Raw genomic sequence first — 22,356 nt, 5'->3', positions numbered from 1 at the left:
ATGTATGGCACAACTTGCATAAAGATCCACCTTTAGAATAGGTATGAACCTACTTCACCAAATATTTTCAGACGCATATTACAAAAAGAAGGAGAAACTCTATTGGGTTTCTAAGAGAGTGATAAGCGCTTATTGTATAATAAGTAAAAACGTATATAACAATCGTTTTGATTGTGAATAGGGTAGTTTCAGAGTAATGACAATACAAATTTTAGAAAAACTGTTTCTCCCTTCAAGAAATTTCTTGTGCGGACCACTTCATAACTTCTAAAGTCTTTTTTTATTTAGGATTAAATTTCAATTAATTGAAATTTTCTGGAAGCAGAGAACACCTTCGTTTAACATTTTATTAGGAAATATAGAGCTTATATTGACTTAAGCTTAGCTAGGTGCTTTACGTCGGTGAAAAACCTGAGCATTCCTCCAGCTTCAGCATTTTATCATCACTAAGTCTCGTATAATTTTATCAGTGCTATAGAAATTATCACTTTTATCTTTAAGTCGAGTTTGGTTACCATAACCAATTAAAATAGTTAAACAATAAATTATTTTGCCAGATTCTGTTAATTACCTTTATATCACGTGGCTGCTTCATTTCCTGACGGCGTGTCGCCCCACCTGGCTGATCGGCGTATACCAAATTGCGAATGGCACCCCGGAATCTCGGCTCGAAGATCACGCTTGGCAAGGCTAATAATGCCAACTTTGTGCTGTACCTACACACCATAAAAAATGTGTTGATATGCACAAACACATACGCATTAGAAGATATCCCGTGTAAATTTACACTTAACTAATAAATTTTGGTCTTTTCGCATTTATGTGTACTTATCATTAGCAAATAAATACACACAGCCATGCGTGCATATGTGTCACTCACATGTCACTCTCACCAAACTTTCCATTAGCAGATTACCGCGAATACATTTTCTTTAAAACAAAGTCTTCTGAGAATAATAATCATATACTTATACGAGTAATAGATATTTTAACACTTTTTTCTATTTTAATTTTACATATATTTTCGGCAAAGCGAAGAGAACACGATTATATGGGCAAAATAATAAGGCGATTTAATTTTTTGTTATAACGGTTATCAAATCGCCGCTTGGGTGGTAAGGTTCAAATTGTATGTCATCAAAGTCAACTTTACCGGTGGAAACGTGCTTTTTAGGGCATGTCAGACAATAGGGAGATGGGCGTTTGACGTGTGGTATTCTGGGCATGCAAAGAGGTGCTTAGAGTAAATAAGAGATATCTGGTTGAGACTCAGTGAATATTTTTATGAAAACAGTGAATGTTGAACTGTGAATGAATATGTGCAGCATTAACTGAACCAAATAACGGAAATCGAATCCGAATATCAAAATTTCAGAAGTTTTGGAAATCATAAGTAAACCTTTCGGGTCTCTCTACGAGATACTGATTCCTTTAAAAGTAGAATTGTATAAGTATCAAAATGCTTTCCAGGAGGAAAAGTTGTAATTATATATAGTATCTGCTGTTTTACTTTCCCTCATTCTTCATATTATTAGTAATTCAAGTATAAAGGTGATTCATCAGGACCTATATGTAATACAATATTTATAAGAAATACAAAATTTTCGTCTTCAAATTAGACATCTAGATATATCTGTTCTAGAATAATATGTAAGTAATTTCATCATGTTTTGATGACACTAGACCAACAACGTTCCATACAGGATTTTACAGCAAATATATAAAAATATTGTCGGTGTAAACGTAACCGGTTAAGTGCATATAAATATGCTTTGCTTGTAAAGATGATATACAAAAAGTACCATGTGCAGGAGTGATTTTTGTAGAAAAGTCACTTTCGTGCGTTAACCCATAGAGAATTTCAAAAAAATTGCATACATACTCGTATATGTATATCGAATGTACATAAGTATATTTGAGGAAATTTTCTGATAAATTGAAGTTGAACCGGCAAGTTGTTTCGGTGGTATTAAAATATTTATAAGAATTTTCTAATCGATTCCTAAAATTATAAATGCGATTTTCTCGAAGCAGATGGAGCGGTCGGCTTGAAATTTCTACACGATCTACTCGAATATATTTGTTAGATAAAGATCGAAGAAAAATATTGTTAAAATAATTTCGTTTATTTAAGCTGCCTGGAGTGTAGATTTTTCACAAAAACGACTTTTTTGAGAAGCCGCCATAGTAATGGGCCACGGGAGCCAGAAAATATTAAAAACAATCAATCGCCGATTAGACAGCTCCACAAAAATAAAATTTTTCTTACGCTCTATGTCTTAGCAAATTTTATTGCCTTGTCCAGGTTACGACCTCATTCATGAAATTATTGATCGTGTTCCCGGTTTTATGATAATTGCTTTGATTATTAAATCGTAATACAAATTTAGTTTTACAGTCATGATTAGGGTTTTCCGCACTGAAAGGTTTTTATGCTTTATTATAAATCAAACGTAGAAATATCTAGAATTACAGTCTACAAAATGTCCTGTTTTACTTAAGGAAAAGTTCAAAGGTGAAATACTTGATGGTTCTCGAATACGGCAAATAATGACAGATATGGATTATATCGACGTTATAACAGGTCTTATCTAATTATCTATACTACTGATTAGCAATAATAATTATAATTAAAATTGATGTTATGATGGCAATTGAAAAATTATCTATACTACTGATAATTTGAAGTTTAAACCGTAAATTTATTAGGGGGTATGAAGGTATTGATAACATTTTTTTACTGATTAGTATATATTATTTTTTTAATTGCCATCATAACATCAATTTTAATTATTATCAGCAGAGTAGTAATAACTCTAGCCTCTATTTTATCAAAAATAAGTAACCACTAATTTCCAAACTATGAAGAAATTGCGCACAATGTGCTAACAAACATATCTCTAGGAGCACATTTGTGTATCAAGTGAACTGTCTCCGTAATAATTTGGCTAAATTTTCGGAAATTATAGGTAAGTAACAGCGAGAGCGTTTCAACTACATAGAATCCAAAAGATTTAAAAATAAACCAGAGCAAATTTTACAAAACTATTATAAAGTTCGTCAACTATGGGCACAAATGTATCCAAAATCGATCTGTAGAGTTAAATAAGAAACTCGATAACAAATTCGTGGTCACCACCCATTGATATCTACAAATCGAGTAAAAGTCTCTTCTGGCTTAAATGATTTCCATTAAATAGTACAATAACATAGTCAATGTCAAAGCAAATTCCAAACAATCGTCCTAATTTTAAGAATAACAATTCTAAAGCTAATCTTAAAAAAGCTTTTGAGTTGCAAACTGTGTTTGACAAAATAATTCTTAAATTTTTTATAAATTCGTCGCGATTTCTACAAAATTAGCCTCAATGGCAATAGTTCGGTGAGAGGACAAAGCATTTGATATTTCTCGGTAGATAACCAACCAATTTGGCATGCCGCCTACATAGACGTCAGAGTTGGTGGCAAATTTTCCAAATTGAAATTCCTTGCCCTTGGTCGTACTGCTCTGCGACACGCCATCCACAATCAGTGATGTTTGTTCGTCATTGCGCAACACCTACAAGCATAACGATAGCGCTCAAATATATTTACGTAACAAAAAATACAAAAGCAACAAATGCAAACATATTGCATTACATCTAACCTCACACTGTGGACCAAAGCACCAAGCATACACCCACTTACCTGCACTTTATGCCAATGGCCATCATGTAATTCTCTGCCGACAGTTATGATATGCGCTCCACCGCCCAAATTATAACGCAAACGCAATGCACCCTCCACCAGTTTCAGCTCGAAGAAGTCATATGTACCACCATCATCGGTGTAAAGCACCAAGCCGTTGGGCTGCTCAGTCTTAAACTCCAGCTCCAGCGAGCCATTGAGTCCCGTATACCATTTGCGAAATTGGGCGAAAGAATTTTGTGAGCCATCCAGCTGGAAAGCATGGCATGGCGATAGAAGCGCCGAACACAACAGCACCAAACCGGTAAGGGCATACGCCGAGGCGGGCACATTTGTCGGCAACAGCGTTTTCAACTTTCGGCGCTGTTTCAGCCGTCCACAACTTGAATATGGCGAGTGTGACGGCACATCGTCGCCAGCTTCTGGGCAGCCCACAAGCTGTGCCACTGCAGTTGATGTGCTCGTTGTTATTGTTGTTGGTGTTGCTGTTTTTGCTTTGATGCTGTTTCTGAATTTGTAGTTTGCATTGATATTGCCATTGTTCCTTTGCTGCCGCAATGTTTGCCGAAGTGGCAGTTTTTGTTGTATAGTTTGCAGTTGTTGCCTGCTATTGTTGTTGTTGTTGTTGCAACAGCTACTGTAGTCGTTGCTATGCCGATTTATGAGACGACCACTAATGCAGCAGCCGCTGCCACAACTACTGCTACCGTGACATGTTGTGGTACCGTTAGAGGGGTAACTAACGGCACTCATTGCAAATGCGCTGAAATTGCTGTTCCTCCTTCGCACTGTGCTGCCTGGCAGCAGCTCACAAGGTTCGCCTAAGGACATTCTGCTGCTGACTTCAAGCGTGACACTGCACTAGTGTTGCATATTTTTCGGCGTTGCGTTGCGTGTATACTGTATGATTGTGTAAGTGTGTCTGTGTGTGTATATACGTTTTTATTTTGATATGTTCAAAGTGTTATGCTTCAACGCGAATTCAACGCTACAGTTTGAATCTGCAGATGGCATACAACAAACCAGCTGCTTCTACGCCAAAAAGCACACTACACTATTATTTAAATTATATCCCCACTCCTTTACAGTCGTACTTCTTATTCAGTTTTTTCTTTTATTAACAGTAAATGCATTTCGCCTTCAAGTTTTCACTCCCGATGTCCTTGTTAAGTTTTTTAGTTGTGTGTGTATGTTTCTACCCGCACATAAGTAGATGTGTTTGTTTTTCCTACCGGATGTGGTTGTGAGTTTCTATTTTTTACACTTCGGCAGCATTTGCTATTGAGTCTAGCATATCGCTGTCGTTAATTTGTATATATCTTGAAATCCTTGAAGTTCCTTTACATTTGACAAAATCTCTCGTACGTAATTTGTGTAGCTGTTTGTTTGTTTGTATGTATGCGTTCTGACGTTGTTCAGGCACGTGTGTGTCAGTAAGTATGTGTGCTGTTTACGAGGATATGTGAGTTTGTGCCGTCGCGTACTACTATAACTGCTTCTCATGTGCATTTCAATCGCGTGTAAGTTTCATTGAATTGAATTTACGCTCTCAAACCTCTCACTCTCTCTCTCTCTCTCTTTTAACTTCCTTTGATTATGCTTTATTTTAGTTTTTAGTCTTTGTTTTTGTTTGTTTGTGCAGCAATGCGTGTGTTTGTTTTTACAGTTTGTTTTATAGCGTCTTTTCTTTTGCTGCAAAAGCTTTGCGGGAGCTTTTCTCACGGATTTTTATGTACACAGAGCGTTTTTATCGTGGTTTCGTGGAACTCCACCTCTCTTTCTTGTTATGTGTCGGAATTTTTCATTGATTTCGTCACTGTATTGGTTGTTTATATGAACGCGCATAGGTGAACTGAAGCGGGCAGCGCTATTGAGTATGCTATTAAGTATGCTAAGTTATTACACGTTTTAACTAAGTAATTTTCGAAATTGAAGCGGACGGTTGGTCGGTGTTACGTAGTTGATTGGTTAATTATTTTAAGGTTGCTTAGCTAATAGATTGTTTTTGTTTTATACTATATTTTTACGTTTAACGTAACGTTTTTTCACACTACGCTTTACACTCATTGTTTTATGTTATTTTATTTTATTTGAGAAAGCCAAAAAGCATTAATAACCACATTTGTTGAATATTCGCTGCAAGTAAAAAATACATTTTTCACATATTTATGGCAATTTAAGGTTTTTATTACTTATATTTACTTTTATTTAAGCAATTAATATTATAGTAAGGCAAATAACTTCAAATTAATTATTATTAATAGATATTTCTACGTTTTCATTTTTATATTTTTTTTATTTACTTTATTATAATAATTTATTTCTTTTTTAAATTACATTATAATTTATAATTTTTTATTATTAACTCTTCAATATTATTCCTCATTAATCACATTAACACATTCACATTAATTTGATGGCATAGCCTCCAAATGCTCGTAGCAGCTGCTAGAGCTCCTACGTCGGCTGCTGCTGCTGCTGTAAAACCAGTGGCTACGGCTATGACCACTCAAGTGCTACTAATGTTTGTTGTTTTTAGGTTACAACAATGTGATGGCAAAGGCTTTGAGGGTCGCGGAGATGCGTAGAAAGCTCAACTGTCTACCCTTACCGCTCAATGCCACATTTCGTTCGCAATCATTTTGGCCCCTCAATCTAAGTACATGTACATACTAAAATTGGTGAAAAAATTTACCAAAGCAAATTTTCAGTACAATTTTTAGCATTTCTATATGCCCGATTAAGAACACGAAAGGTTAACCGCATACAATTGGATTATGAGAAAATAATACATTTTGTTATACAAATCATTAAATAGCGTTTAATTCGAAATATAAATTTTCCATTGATTTTTGCCCATAAAACACACGCACACACGTACGCACGTCATGAAGTACCACTTTTCAGGTCCTTAAGTGCTCGTTGCTCCTGTACGGTTCATGGAAAAATAATATTTAGTATACGCAAATTCTTTGATTTTCACTTTAAGCGAATTTTCAATATTTTCATTTAAAAATTTCTTTAAAAATATTAACACATTTGTTATTTCCGTTATATATTTATTTCTCCCTTTAACTCACACTAAGTACATATTTTTGCTTATTCTGCAATGAAGGATTTTCTATTAAATAATTTTCCACAATTTTCACATTTCACTCTGCCAATTTTTGTTCTATTATCGATCCACACTGCAATCGCGACGAAACTAGACTGCAATTTTCAGCCCTGTGTATTCCTGCGTAGAGTTTTCAACGGGATGTTAACATTTATACACACACACACGCACACATGTCATGCTCTCCAAGTTTGGGCTATAGGACATAATGTGGAAAGCTCATTTCGTTCTATTCACAAAATAAAGGAAAATACGAAAATTGGTCGTCGTCGTGTAGTGTTGGCGTTGTTTTTAGTATTGGTATTGGTGTTGGTGTTGGTGTTGGTGTTGGTCGTGGCAGCAGCATGCCGTTACATCGTAGAGTAGTCGACAGTTGAGCTTTACTTTGACGTCTTTATGAGGCGTTGCGGTAGCGGCCGTATGTAGGCACACAGATGTACTCCCACATATTTGCACACACACAAACACACACACGTACTCATTCATGCTCGTAGTAATTTTTGCCTACAATCATCAACTTGATTTATACATATGTACACATATTTACACCTACACACGAAAGTTTTCGGTGGTTGACACTCGCAAGTTGAGAAAAGAGTACAGTGCATGGCCAACAAGCAGAGAGGTTCATAACCTGCATGTATATGCAATTGCATGTGTATGTATATTGTATGTATTAGGGTGATAATTTGTTTGACAAAAAATAATTTTTTTTAGTATTGGTACTTGGTTATTTCGTGAATCTTCTCTTTTTGTGAATTACCGATCTTTCTATTTTATATTTTATATAAACTAAAACTATTTGGGCTGATATATATTTTTGTGGGAAAATACGTCAAGATTCAAATTTCCATGAGGAGCTTTCCACGGTCGTTGCTACGCTTATTCTCACATTGCTCAATGGTGAATCTACGTGTCGTTATCAACATAATCAAATAGTAACACTAATGAGCGGGCTGTTTCAATTTAACTACTTAGAAAGTTGTGTTTCGATTGATAGGAAAAAAGATTATATATCAGAATCAAATCTGGATAGGGATTACGTAGCGAAATTGTAATCAGGTTAAGCAGATGATATTATAAAAAAGTATAGAGCGCAATATATATATAATTTAAGGTGTTATATCCATTTACAAATTTCAAAAAATACATTTCTTTCCATATTTAGTATGTATATTGAATGTACATGTTTTTGAAAACATATAAGCGTATTGGTAACCCTTTTTAATGTGGTCTAATCGGTTTTAGAGACGTTTTTCTTAAAGCGTTTTTTTGTACATCTTTAGTAATAATATTTTCTTCTGGAGAATCTACGGAATCATGGAAATACAAAAACTTTCAAAATGAATCACCGATTGTTGAATTGCATTAAATTCTGAAAATGCTTTTTATTTTTATTTACTTAAAGCAATAAAAAGTCGATAAAAAGATCATAAAAAAACGTTTTTCTAGCTTGTCCCTTAAATTAACGCATTTGATCACCCTATTAAGCAAACAATATATTTAACATACATATTTACACACTTACACATATCCACATACAGGGTGTTCCAAAATTAACGCAAGTTGACGAAGTTAAAACACTACTCCAACCATATTTTGTATGAAATTTTTGAACTAGCACCGCCAAGCTTTCATTATTTTTGAAAGTCAGCTGTCGGTTTGTTTTTTTTTTCTTCATAAATGGCGGCAAATTAAAATCTTGCATTAATTTTCCTAATTTGGGATACCCTTTATAATACACATACATATGTACAATGTTTATGTACGTGCGTTTAAGCATTTGCTTAACCCCTTGACGTATTTACACGAGCCTGGCTCGTGGTGTGTAGATATTGTAAACAAAAAACATTGCTTCAATTGAGTGCATTATCTACTGCAGATCAGTTTTATAATGATCATATTAAATCGTAGTATTTTATTTTATGACAGTTCGTAAGCATCAAAATTGGTTTGTTGCGCAAGTTGCGTGCGAACAGTTGGAAGCGAATTTTGTTGCGCTAATTGATACGTCAACGGGTTAATAAATATACCTGTAGTACTACGGCAACTATTTGGAATGAGAAGTTTGCAGAAGTCATAAACAAAAAACCCACTTAACAGTATTTCATACGTGACTTAACAGAAACTTATTTTAATGAAAAAGAATAACAAAAACATTAATAAATAATACAAAAAAGTGAAATGCCTTATAATAAAGATTATTTTTAATTGATAACATTTTAATGACAATCCTATCAATGCCATAAATATAGAACCACAGCAATGAATTTCCATCACATAGAACGGTTAAATAAAAGTAATTCTCAACAACATGAATGTAAAAAGTTAACACTTTATTGACTACAAAATTTAATTTTTTCGTTTCAATTGCTGTGAAACGAATACTTTGTTTGAATTTAGCCGGCTCGAACGTTTTATTATTTAAGAAAAATGCCATACAATCGTAACATGGCTTTCATTATTTATCACTATTTTTCTGCACAATTTTTAATAATTTAAGCGATTTTGCACGCCGCACTCAGCTCTCACTTTTATTGAAAACTTTGCACTTTACACAAATGTTTATCATTGTAATGCGCATGTCAGTCATCACGAAGCTTTGGTAATAACGAAACTTTGAGTTGTTATGGCTCATAAATGACCAAGATACGATATAACTGTTTATTTCAAAAAAAATCTAGTTGCATTTAAAAAATTAATAAAATATTTTTTTCCATAATACATTGTTTCCGATACATTCTTAACAAGGATATTCTTATAGTTCCAGTACCTCATAATACCAATTACTCTACACACTCCGGAAAGCGACAATTCAAAATGATACCGGTAATACCACTTCAGCCTACCATAAACAATTTCACGGCGCCGGATATCAAAGACAAAAAAGCACACGGAAATTGTAATTAAATGACCCGGGTAAAATGATATTTCAAAAAAGTTTACTTGCTAAGTTGGTAGGGCTGTACATACTTACTATGCCAAATATGAGCGCGATCTGTCAACTACTTTGTTTACAGCAAAGTTTTACAATACATAAAAGTATCGTACAGTAGATTGAATCCTTTACCTGAGTGGGTGTCAATTCTCTCACACCGCTTCGATAAATGAATAAAAAAATTATTTGTGGGAAAAAAGTATTGCTTTATTAAGTTCTCTTACTAATGGCCGTTTGTAACGCTTTAGGGGTTATTACCAGTTCGTCTAAAATTATTTTTTGTAAAAGCTGAATACGATTGTAACAAATCAATATTCACTCATTATATATTTTTATGTATAATGAGGTATCCCTTATTTCACAAGTTTTCTTTGCAAGTTGAAGTTTCAGTTTTAGTTTTTGCTTTTAAAGAAATGATCAAACGTAAAGAAGCTATTTATTTTTAATTTAAACCGTGCTTAAAGCATATTAATTTTCTAATGCATTTAGCACGAAAATATAATATTTTTCAATACACTTTTTAACGATAACTAACTACGATGACCTTTGCTAATCACGCCGTCAGCAAACCCGATAGTGGTGGGGGATTTTCAATAATGTTTTATTTAAATTTTAATTCATATTAAGTGAAAGGTAAACAATTTGTATTTAAATAAATAATTTTTTACATTTTATTTATTTGATGTACATATGTATGTGGTACATTGTTAAATAAAGTAAACAAAACATATCATACAATTTTTTATTTCTGTAATTAGTTAAAAACTTGTGCTGTTAATATCGGCACATAATCATCGTATTGCGCCTGATAAGAGTTTCCAGCGATCGGATCACCCAAATTATATTTTACAATAAAATCTTTGGACTTCACCTTTACACGACCTTCACTAGACCTACACACACAAATATAAAATTATAATACAAAATATTTTTAATTATTGCATAATATGACAAATACAAGTACGTGTAATAATTCGAAAATTTTAATACAATATTTGACTTACGTTTTTGGAATGAATTTTTCACTCTCAATCTTGTTCGGCTGCTTGAAGACAAAGATAACATAACGGTGCAAGCCAGTACCCTCTGGTGGACCAGAACCAATGTATTCCGCAACAGTTTGACCTTCCGCTACTTTATTGCCTGGAATATTAATAACCAACCAGTGTAAAATTTCCCGACTAGTTGGCTCGGCACGAGAAGGTACATCGGGGTCTACCATAAACAAAGTATACAGAGCATCATCTTCCGCCTCCCAACTGACTGTGGGTTGATCCTTTACCTGAGTGGGGGTCAGTTCTTTACCAAGTTCTACTTTAACACCACTTGGATAAGTAACCTGGATTATTTATTATATTCATAATTATTTTGACTTATTTCTTATAGAAATAAAATTGGGAAGTCACCTGCAGTAAACCTTTAGGCTTATTGTCAATAATTTCCGGAATTATGCCACTTGATTCCATTTTGCGTCTACCTCCACTGTTTGCTTGAATATGACTGAATCCAAGTATAACAAAATCCAACTTTTATATCTCCTACTTTTTGCTTATCATTGGTCCCATTTTAGTAAGTCACTCTGACTTGCATTACTGTTAACAGTATCAGCATAAATCGTGAATCAGTTTGTTCTATGATTTGGAAGTTTGATAAAGCACGGTGTTCGATATATTCAACTAAGATCCAACACCTAATAATACCACATAATATACAATATATCTGCTCCCCAAGCGGATGTAGATAGGATCATTCACCTGAGTTCCACTGTCACACCTGCATAAATGATTTCAAAAACTATTTTTGGAAAACACTTAATTCCCACATTAGCTTTCTTATAATGATCATTTGTAACGCTTTAGGGCTCGTAACAATAATCCGGATTATAGCTGATCCATTTTTTGTGCATTGCTGTGGCGTAGTTAAGGACCGGACGGCCGATTGTCTTGTATGTTGTCAACAACGTTTCTTTGTCATATCCCCATGTGCTGCCGGCTAGCGACTAGAGGATTTTGTTGCGGCTATGTACTTTGGCAGTTATTATCGTATTAGGATTAAAGGAGCACAAGTTGTCCTAGCATCACACCTAAAATCTCACAGTTATTGGCAGTCGGTCTAGTCTGTACTCATTCTTACAGCTTATGAATATGGCCGATGTGGATTTAATGAGGGAGAGTGTTAGGTTAATTGCAGCAAAGAAGCGAGAAAGGTTGGAGAGATAACCGGTTACCTTTGAACAAATCTCATCGAATCCATTGCCCGACGTCATTATCGTGCAACCATCAGCGTACGACGTGATAGAAACTCCCTCTGTTGGTTGATGGAGTTTCGAAATGTGAAAATTAAACAGCAATGGAGAGAGAACACCACCCTGTGGGTTACCCGTTTGCGAACCGCTCAAGTAATTCGTAGCCCATCTCCTCACCCCTGGAGGGAACATGGATTATTAGATGTCCTCAAATAGCGTTGTGTGGTTGACTGTGTCAAAAGCTTTTGACAACTCTAACGCTACGAGTACCGTCCCATAGCAGGGTGGTTTTCGGTCATAAGCTATTTAGGTATTTATAACTCTAAGTGCTGTGGGAGTGCTGTGCCCTTTGCCGAAGCCATGTTGGTGGTCTGCTAAACTCCAATGATGAGTTAAGGTCAACTGTCTTCACTACTGGGGAAAGGATAGTTATCGGAAGATAAGACTCCTCTTTGTTGGTGGGTTTCAGTAGTGGGACCACTCTTCCGACTGTCCCTATGTCGGGTATTTGAAGGGGCTAGCGACAAGTTAAGGACCGTGGTTAGGTAGCTTTCTCCAAAAGTCAAGAAGATATCAAATCTGTTTATAATTTATACACTATTTCTTCGAATAATGAATGATAAATTCTTTCTCAAAATTTCTAACATAAATTTTTCGAGCAAAATCACCCTGAGCGAAGAAGCACATTTTCACCTTAATGGATTTGTTAATCGCTCATGGGGTTCTGAGAACCCACAGGTGATTTTCGAAAAACATGCACGTATATATTTTGTACTGGAGGCAGAAACAGTGACTGTTACTTGTGCTCGACATCACGACATCATAACCCAGTTCCTTTTGCCGAAATTAAATGATATTGATGTGGCCGATACGTGGTTTCAACAAGACAAAGCACTTCGTTTACACTCATGAGACATTTCCAGGACGTGTACTCTCGTTTTGGTGATACGAATTTGTATCCGTACTTACTTACCCTAGATCATGTTGTTTAACATCATTACATTTCTTTCTATGGGGTTACGTGTTGCATCTAACGAGTGCATATGCATATGGAAAGCCATGGAGACTATTCGTCCGATGTGTTATTCCATAAATAACCCTACCCTATATAATTTATGATTCAATAAAAAAATTAAAATCGAAAGACAAACACCTGTTCTCTATTTAATTTCAATCCTGCATGAACTTTGGAACACCCTTTGTTTCAAAAAACTTTTCTCCTCCATATCGTATGGTTAACTTTTTAAAGACTCTCCTGTAAATGACGTATTTTAGTAACTGCACTGTTAACTACCTTAACAGTATTTGATGATTATTCATTTTACTATTAACATTTCGTCAACATTTTGCAAATCATAAAGTGAGTCGTATACACTGTCAAATAATACTACATATGAATGTTTATATATGTATATGCATAGATGCATTGAACTGATTAATAATAAACTGAGGTTCAATAATAACAAAAATAGACATGTGTACATACAATACAGTATTCATTTTATTTTTTTTTTTTATTTATTATTGTTTCTAGTTTGATCTAACTATGTACATATGAGTAAGCATACAATTTGTTATAATACATACATTCATATACGGAAACGATAAAAATAAATTTATATTATCGCACTAATTGAATTATCATTTACGTTATTAACTCAATATATTTAGTAAACAAGTAAGGAAGCGCCAAGTTCGGGTGTATCTAAACCCAAATCTCAATTTTAATAAGATAACTCATATATTGGCCGGTATATGGTATAAAGTTACCCGAAAGTTCGAAAATATCAAAATTAAGTATGTGAAGTCTAAGTGAAATATCAAGATCTGAATTGCATTATACATATGTATATATCTCACACATTGACCGATACTTTCGGTAAAAAGTCAAAGTATGGAGATATGGGATTTAACCTAAAAGTGGGCGGGGCCACGCCCATCGTTCAATTTTTACCCCGGCTACTTTAAAGGTAAAATGACTCTGGCGAAGTTATTGATTTGTTGTGCTCTTAGTAGTTTTTAACAGTACCATTATAGGGGGAGGGCTGTATTATCACATAATTTTATCAATTTTCACACTGTCGATAGAAGCTTTTATAACATTTTCGCCAGGCGAATTTGGTTGTTGTAGCTTTAGTGGTTTAAAAGATATGGGGGCCACTCACATTTTTCCAAAATTGCTACAACAATTCAATGTCCCAAAAAACAGTTTTACCTGTAATATTAATTTAGTGCTTAGTTATGGCATATTATAGGTTTTCGATTAAAAGGGTTTTGTGAGGGTGGCAGTGATGCGACTTTGCCAAAGAAGACGTGTTTCATTAAGACTTATTTAAGAACTTTTACTGAAGTTATCACATGCGCGCAGGAACAAACCGATTGTCTTCCGGAAACCAACTTGCTCGTCATTCTGATAGTTTGTATTCATATATGTATACAATGCCTATATATAATTTTTTTAGTTCGTTAAGAAAGGCACTGGAAAAGTGTGATATTAATTGTTTTATGATTACAATAATTAGTTTGAGCTCATACTGGTATTACTATTTCTTATCCGCAACGCTTATCAACAAACGACAATAATATGATCGGCAAATGGTGTCGGCATTCTTCATTCTATTTTGCTGCTTATCATTAAGCCACTGGACGTTATTTCTACTCCATCCAGGATTGCATAATGTTCCAAGTACGACCAAATCTGTATAGCCGAATCCTAAAGCCGTTGGTAAATTGTACCATATCGCAACGCAATAATCACATAGAAACAAAAGTAAAACTTAGTGACGGCATCACCATCAATTATGTACAAAGGGGCAAAGGGGACAAAAACGTATTGCTAATGCCTGGTGGACTTGGCTCTGGCTGGTCACATTTCAAACCACAAATTGAAAAGCTACCTGAGCTGCTACCAAATCATACAATAATTGTATGGGATCCGCCCGGTTATGGAAAGTCGGTACCGCCAGAACGACGCTTTGATCACGACTTTTTACAAAACGATGCACGTTGTGCTGTAGAGCTGATGCATACTTTAGGAAGACCCAAATTTTCTGTATTAGGATGGAGTAATGGCGGCGTAACTGCCATCATTGTGGCGGGTCGTTTTGTCGAATGTGTCGAAAAATTAGTTATATGGGGTGCGGGTGCTTATTTGAATGCTGAAGACGAAAAAACATTGCGAGGCAAATACACAATAACATTTTAACACAATCAAATTATTTTACAGCATGTAATGGATTTTACAGTTTTGCGCGATGTGCAGAAATGGTCACAACGGAATCGTGAAGCAATGGAGAAAGTATACGGTGTAGAAGGATTTCCAAAATTGTGGTCTGCGTTGACTGATGCTCTGCTTGCAATTTATAAAGATCGTAAAGGAGGTTATTGTTGCACAGAAGTAAACCAAATAAAAGCGCCAACTTTTATATTGCATGGCAAGAAGGATCCAATGATTGATGCCGAGCACATACCATATCTAAGGGAACGTATAAAAGATTGCAAGTAAGAAATTTTGCCTTTTTCAATGTTTTAGGAACATGTATATTTCTGTGATTACTAGTTATTTAATTATATATTCTTCATATTTCCATAATATTTCAACTACTTGTGATTAAAAATTAATGCATACATTTTAAATTTTTAGATATTATGAATTCCCCGAAGGCAAACATAATATTCATCTACGTTATGCAGACGAGTTCAATAAATTGGTAGCGGATTTCTTAACGCAAAAGCCCTAACATCGTACTGAAAGCAAAACAATTTGATATACAGGGTTTGTTCGTAAAGTAATAGTAATAATACTGAGTTGAAATAGGGTCCTTCTGCGTCGATGCAGCGCTGCCAGCGCGATTTCCAAGCATTGAAGGCATCACGGAAGGCATTCTCTGGCATAAACTTGAGAGCTGAGGCACATGCTGCTTGGATCCCCTCTCTCGTCTCAAAATGCTCGGAAGATTGCCTCTTTGTCTCGGGATCATACTAAAAGATCCATGACTCGTCACCTGTGATTACGTTATTCCAAAATTGGGGGTCCCTTCCACACATGTTCAAATTTTCTTAGCTTACTGCCACTCGCCGCAATTTCTGGTCGTCAGTGAGCACTTTTTGGACCATCTTCGCGCACACCTTGCTCTCGTTCAAGTGCTCCGTCACAATGTCATGAACCACAGAATTTTATAAATTTAACATCTGTACAATTAAACGAATACTTAGTCGACGGTCTAAGTTCAAAACTTTGTGCACACGAGTCACATTGTCGGTCTCCCAGCACGGTTTTCATCAGCGACCTCTTTCCCGCCCTCCAAAAAGGCCGGGTGCCACCAAACCACAATTCTTCTTGCTAAACCAACATCTGAGTAAGCCTGCTTGATCATATCAAACATCTCTGTCGCAGATTTACCGAGTTTCACACAGAATTTAATCGTGTACCTCTGCTCTAACAAACGCTGCATTTTCGGCTTGCACCGCCGTCGCGACGGAAGAAAATAAGTCCTATTACTTTCCGGCCAAACCCTGTACGTATATATATGTATGTATATCCTCGATGACCTTTTGGTAATCCCGCAGCCAACAGAACCGATTGTGCTAATGTGTTGTTTAAATGTTAATTCGTCTTAAGTGAAAAGTAAAACTTTTTTACTATTTAGATATATTTATAAACACATGTATATGTATATAAATAAAATATATAAAAAATATGTTATAATTATTTGTGTTTGCAATTAGTTAACAGTTTATGCTCTTAATACCGGCACATAATCGCGATCGGATCACCCAAATTATATTTTGCAATCAAATCTTTTGACTTTGCCTTTAAACGACCTTCACTACATCTACACACAAAAAAATATAAAATTACAAAATATTTTTAATTATTGCAGAATATGACAAACTCAAGTATGTGTAACAATTCGAAATTTTTAATATTTGACTTACGTAATAATACCTAATGATACCACATAATATACAATACATCTGCTCCCCAAACGGATGTAGATAGGATCATTCACCTGAGTTCAACTGTCACACCCCCTGCGTAAAACTATGACATCGTCCAAGCCTCTGCACCATATAGCAGGACGGGAATTATGAGTGACTTATAGAGTTTGGTTTTTGTTTTTCGAGAAAGGAATTTGCTTCTCAATTGGCTACTCAGTCCGAAGTAGCCCTGTTGGCAAGAATTATCCTAGGTTTGATTTCCAGGCTTACATTGTTGGTAGTGTTTACGCTGGTTCCAAGATAGACGAAATTATCTTCAACTTCAAAGTTATGATCTCTAGAAGCAGGTTGAAGAAGTCGCACGAATCGCCTTGTCTGAAACCTCATTTGGTATCGAACGGCTCGGAGAGGTCCTTCCCGATTCTGACGGAGCTTTTGGTGTTGCTCAACGTCAGCTTACACAGACGTATTAGTTCTGCGAGGATACTGAATTCAGACATCGTGGCATAAAGGCAGCTAGAAAAGCAGCCGTCGAAAGCAGCTTTGAAATCGACGAAGAGGTGGTGTGTGTTCTCCTTTCACGGGTGAATATCTGGTCGGTTCTTGATTTGCCAAGTCTAAAGCCACACTGATAAGGTCCAATCAGTTTGTTGGCGGTGGGCTTTAATCACACAATACGCTCGATAGAACCTTATACGCGATGTTGAGGAGGCTAATCCCACGGTAGTTGGCGCAGATTGTGGGGCCTCCTTTTTTATGGATTGGACATAGCACACTTAAATTCCAATCGTCGGGCATGCTTTCGACCGACCATATTTTACAAAGAAGCTGATGCATGCTCCTTATCAGTTCTTCGCCGCCGTGTTTGAATAGCTCGGCCGACAATCCATCGGCCCCCGCCGCTTTGTTGTTCTTCAGGCGGGTAATTGCTATTCGAACTTCTTCATGGTCGAGAAATGGAACATCTGCTCATTCGTCATCGATTGGGGAATCGGGTTCGCCTTCCCCTGGTGTTGTGCGTTCACTGCCATTCAGCAGGCTGGAGAAGTGTTCCCTTCATAATTTAAGTATGCTCTGGGCATCGGTGACTAGATCACCTTTGGGGGTTCTACAAGAGTATGCTCCGGTCTTGAAACCTTCTGTAAGCCGCCGCATTTTTTTGCTGGGTGTCGGCCAGCTTATCAAGCTCTTTATACTCACGCATTTCGGCCTCTTTCTCTTTCTGTCTGCAAATGCGTCTCGCTTCCCTCTTCAACTCTCTGTGTCTATCCCGAGGCAGCCTGTTTTCTCTCCGCTACGACACGGCACTCCGCGCCGAGTAGAAAATCGTTCGGCTGTCTGTTGTGATTGCAGCTTCTCGACGTCGAACCTTCCTTGTGCTTACTGGCGTGCGTTTTTTGCTGCACAGAGGCGGGTGCGAATCTTGGCTGCATCAAGATAGTGGTCCGAGTCGATGTTAGGACCTCGGAGCGCACGCACATCTAAAACACTGGAGATGTGTCTTCCGTCCATCACAGCATGATCAATCTGGTTGGTGGTTTTTCGATCCGGAGACAGCCAGGTAGCATGATGAATCTTCTTATGCTGGAATCTAGTACTACAGATAACCATATTTCGGGCCCCGGTGAAGTCGATCAGCCTCAACCCATTTGGGGATGTTTCCTAGTGGAGGCTGAATTTACCGGCCGTAGTGCCAAAGATACCTTCTTTGCCCACCCTGGCGTAGAAGTCGCCAAGCACGATTTTGACATCGTGGCGGGGGCAGCTCTCATAAGTGCGCTCCAAGCACTCTTAAAAGGCATCTTTGGTCACATCGTCCTTCTCTTCCGTCGGGGCGTGGACGCAAATCAGCGATATGCTGAAGAACCTCGTTTTGATGCGGATTGTGGCTAGACGTTCATTTACTGGAGTGAATGAGAGTACTCGGCCACGGAGTCTCTCTCCCACCACGAATCCCACACCAAACTTGCGCTCTTTTTTATGGACACTGTAGTAAATGCCACAAGGCCCTACTCGCCTCTGTCCTTGTCCCGTCCATCGCATTTCTTGGACTGCGGTGATTTCAGCTTTTATTTTCACGAGGACATCAACCATATGGGAGGCGACACCTTCCCAATTAAGGTACCGGACATTCCAGGTGCATGCCCTCAATTCGTAGTCCTTATTTCGTTTTCTATGGTCGTCATCAAAATGAGAGTCTCTCATCCGAGGCTGGTTATAACTGGGGGTGTTTTTTTACGTGGCGGGTCCCAAACCCTGCGTACAACCCTATGTAGGGGATATTTCGCCTTCAAACGGATGTTCTTAGGCTACCCAGAGAATACCTGGACAAAGACCGGAAGTCGTGAGCTGCTTGAATCATATGTAAAAGAATCGTTTCTGACCACTCCCAAGTGAATGGTGATCAGAATACTTTCCTCACTTACATCACACCTGAACTCTTACAGTTGTTGGCAGTCGGTCTAGTCTGTACTCATTCTTACAGCTTATGAATATGGTCGATGTGGATTTAGTGAGGAAGAGTGTTAGGCTAATTGCAGCAAAAGACTGACAAACGAAGGTTGGAGAGATAACCGATTACTTTTGAGCACCTGTCATCGATTCCATTGCCCGACATCATTAACGTGCAACCATCAGCGTACGACGTGATAGAAACTCCCTCTGTTAGTTGATGGAGTTTCGAAATGTAGAAATTAAACAGCAACGGGGAGAGAACACCACCCTGTGGGTTACCCGTTTGCGAACCGCTCAAGTAATTCATAGCCCACCTCTTCACCCCTGGAGGGAACGTGGATTATAGCGTTGTGTGGTTGACTATGTCAAAAGCTTTTGACAACTCCAACGCTACGAGGATCGTCCTTTAGCAAGATGGTTTTTGGTCATAAGCTAATTAGGTATTTATGACGCTAAGTGCTGTGGGAAGGCTGTGCCCTTTGCCGAAGTCATGCTGGTTGTCTGCTAAACTCTAATGATGAAATAAGGTCAACTGTTTTCACTACTGGGGAAAGGATAGTTATCGGAAGATAAGACTCCTCTTTGTTGGCGGGTTTCAGTAGTGGGACCACTCTTCCGACTTTCCCCATGCCGGGTATTTGAAGTGGTCAGCGACAGGTTAAAGACCGTGGATATCAAATTTGTTTATAATTTATACACATTTTCTTCGAATAATAAATTTTTCGAGTAAAATCACCCTGAGCGAAGAAGCATTTTCACCTTAATGGATTTGTTAATCGCTCATGGGGTTCTGAGAACCCACAGTTGATTTTCGAAAAACATGCACCCACAACCTGTCAATATTTGGTGTACCAAGTATATATTTTGTGCTGGAGGCAGAGACAGTGACTGTTAATTGTGCTCGATATCACGACATCATTTGTCTTTTTGCCGAAATTAAATGATATTGATATGGCCGATACGTGGTTTCAACAAGACAAAGCACTTCGTTTACACTCATGAGACATTTCCAGGACGTGTACTCTCGTTTTGGTGATACGAATTTGTATCCTTACTTACTTACCCTAGATCATATTGTTTAACATCATTACATTTCTTTCTATGGGGTTACGTGTTGCATCAAACGAGCGCATATGCATATGGAAAGCCATGGATACTATTCGTCCGATGTGTTATTCCATAAATAACCCTACCCTATATAATTTCTGATTCAATAAAAAAATTAAAATCGAAAGACAAACACCTGTTCTCTATTTAATTTCAATCCTGCATGAACTTTGGAACACCCTTTGCTTCAAAAAACTTTTCTCCTCCATATCGTATGGTTAACTTTTTCAAGACTCTCCTGTAAATGACATATTTTAGTAACTGCACTGTTAACTACCTTAACAGTATTTGATGATTATTCATTTTACTATTAACATTTCGTCAACATTTTGCAAATCATAAAGTGAGTCGTATACACTGTCAAATAATACTACATATGAATGTTTATATATGTATATGTATAAATGCATTGAACTGATTTATAATAAACTGAGGTTCAGTAATAACAAAAATAGACATGTGTACATACAATACAGTATTTATTTTATTTTTTTTATTTATTGTTGTTTCTAGTTTGATCTAACTATGTACATATGAGTAAGCATACAATTTGTTATAATACATATGTACATTCATATACGGAAACGATAAAAATAAATTTATATTATCGCACTAATTGAATTATCATTTATGTTATTAACTCAATATATTTAGTAAACAAATAAGGAAGCGCCAAGTTATACCCTTGCAACTTGCAAGAATGAAAGTGAGGGGAGTACCTATAAGGCTTGTTAGTTATATGGGATTTGGGTTCACTAAACCCAAATCTCAATTTTAATAAGATAACTCATATATTGGCCGGTATATGGTATAAAGTTACCCGAAAGTTCGAAAATATCAAAATTAAGTATGTGAAGTCTAAGTGAAATATCAAGATCTGAATTGCATTGTACATATGCATTATACATATGTACAGTGGCGGACAAAAGTCTACATACACCCCCTGTTTTCTTTGATGTGAGTGTACAAAAACTTTTTAGAAAAATGTGTTGATGCAGTGTTATTCTAACCTTATTTCTAGTAACAACAAACTTAAAAAATCCATTATTTAATATAATACTACAAATTTATGGAATAAAAACTCAAATATTGTGTTGACAAAAGTCTACATGCAGTACAAAAATATCTTAGTTCAGTGCGAAAACTTTACAAAATGCTAGTTATTAAGACGTTTTAGTATTTAGTTGGGCCCCCATTGGCATCTATAACTGCTTGAAGACGCCGTGGCATTGATTCTGCTAAATTTGTCAACGCTGCAGATGTAATGCTGTTCCAAGGTTCCAATATGCGCTCTTAGAGTATAGCAGAGCTAGAAATTTGGTGCTTTCTAATTTTGCGCTCCAAAATCTCCCAGACATGTTCAATAATATTCATATTTGGACTTTGAGGTGGTGTATTTAATTGCCTTGGAGTATAATAAAGCAACAAGTTCTTAACAATTTGCGCCGCATGTATCGGATCGTTATCTTGTTGAAATATCCAACCGGAACCGAGCCGTAAATTATCCACCAAAGGCTTCAAATTATGTTCCAACAGAGACTTATACTTATAACAGTCCATTTCACCTTCAATAAAGTCCAACTTTCTAACTCCAGAGGCCGCAACAGCTCCCCAAACCATTACGCTGCCGCCACCGAGCTTCACAATTGATACTACGTTCTTCGGTTCAACCGTAGCGTTAGTTTTCCTTCAAATTTTGGCCCTTTCATCACTACCAAAAAGGGTGAATTTAGAATCATCTGTAAATAAAACTTTTTTCCAAAAATCCGTTTCCTTTTCTTTGTGTTTTTTGGCTAACTTTATAACGAAGTTTCCGGTTTTTTCAGAAATAAAAGGTTTCTTCCGTGGTGTTCTACTGTGGAATCCATT

At 36.6% G+C, this 22,356-nt stretch overlaps 3 protein-coding genes across 6 annotated transcripts in view; 1 reads left to right on the top strand and 2 right to left on the bottom strand.

Annotated features, from left to right (window-relative positions):
* Positions 1-6,927, bottom strand: part of LOC105222809 (neurexin-1) — a 33,347-nt gene extending 26,420 nt beyond the window's left edge. For 3 of the 4 annotated variants that reach the window (XM_011200287.4, XM_011200288.4, XM_011200289.4), the window contains exons 1-4: positions 6,768-6,922; positions 3,688-5,823; positions 3,426-3,559; positions 572-716 (exon numbers count right to left, since the gene is read on the bottom strand). In XM_011200287.4, coding sequence (XP_011198589.2) covers positions 572-716; positions 3,426-3,559; positions 3,688-4,518 — 1,110 coding nt within the window. In that variant the 5' untranslated portion in view covers positions 4,519-5,823; positions 6,768-6,922. Of the gene's footprint in view, positions 1-571; positions 717-3,425; positions 3,560-3,687; positions 5,824-6,767 lie in introns of all 4 variants that reach the window. The other variant, XM_019989145.3, reaches the window with a different exon arrangement.
* Positions 6,928-10,381: 3,454 nt separating this feature from the next.
* Positions 10,382-11,299, bottom strand: LOC105222810 (phosphatidylethanolamine-binding protein homolog F40A3.3). Its single transcript, XM_011200291.2, has 3 exons — positions 11,147-11,299; positions 10,745-11,079; positions 10,382-10,633 (listed from the first exon to the last, which is right to left on the bottom strand). The coding sequence occupies exons 1-3, from the start codon at positions 11,204-11,206 to the stop codon at positions 10,495-10,497; spliced, it is 534 nt and encodes a 177-aa protein (XP_011198593.2). The 5' UTR covers positions 11,207-11,299; the 3' UTR covers positions 10,382-10,494.
* A 3,198-nt stretch (positions 11,300-14,497) lies between these two features.
* LOC125776449 (valacyclovir hydrolase-like) lies at positions 14,498-16,693 on the top strand. Its single transcript, XM_049448368.1, has 3 exons — positions 14,498-15,167; positions 15,231-15,486; positions 15,629-16,693. The coding sequence occupies exons 1-3, from the start codon at positions 14,663-14,665 to the stop codon at positions 15,723-15,725; spliced, it is 858 nt and encodes a 285-aa protein (XP_049304325.1). The 5' UTR covers positions 14,498-14,662; the 3' UTR covers positions 15,726-16,693.
* Positions 16,694-22,356: the final 5,663 nt, after the last annotated feature.

Source organism: Bactrocera dorsalis, chromosome 2 (genome assembly GCF_023373825.1).
Source record: "Bactrocera dorsalis isolate Fly_Bdor chromosome 2, ASM2337382v1, whole genome shotgun sequence".
Classification (NCBI taxonomy): Eukaryota; Metazoa; Arthropoda; class Insecta; order Diptera; family Tephritidae; genus Bactrocera; species Bactrocera dorsalis.
Note: the sequence above shows the minus strand (reverse complement) of the source record. Positions and strands in the feature narration are given on the sequence as shown.

Excerpts from the sequence above, each read along its gene's own strand:
- LOC105222810 (XM_011200291.2), bottom strand. The coding sequence starts at position 11,206 with ATGGAATCAAGTGGCATAATTCCGGAAATTATTGACAATAAGCCTAAA. Across the intron at positions 11,080-11,146 it reads AGCCTAAAGGTTTACTGCAG|GTTACTTATCCAAGTGGTGT; the intron begins GTGACTTCCCAA and ends TAAATAATCCAG. Across the intron at positions 10,634-10,744 it reads GAAAAATTCATTCCAAAAAC|GTCTAGTGAAGGTCGTGTAA; the intron begins GTAAGTCAAATA and ends TTGTGTGTGTAG.
- LOC125776449 (XM_049448368.1), top strand. The coding sequence starts at position 14,663 with ATGTTCCAAGTACGACCAAATCTGTATAGCCGAATCCTAAAGCCGTTG. Across the intron at positions 15,168-15,230 it reads AGACGAAAAAACATTGCGAG|TTTTGCGCGATGTGCAGAAA; the intron begins GCAAATACACAA and ends TGGATTTTACAG. Across the intron at positions 15,487-15,628 it reads GAACGTATAAAAGATTGCAA|ATATTATGAATTCCCCGAAG; the intron begins GTAAGAAATTTT and ends TTAAATTTTTAG.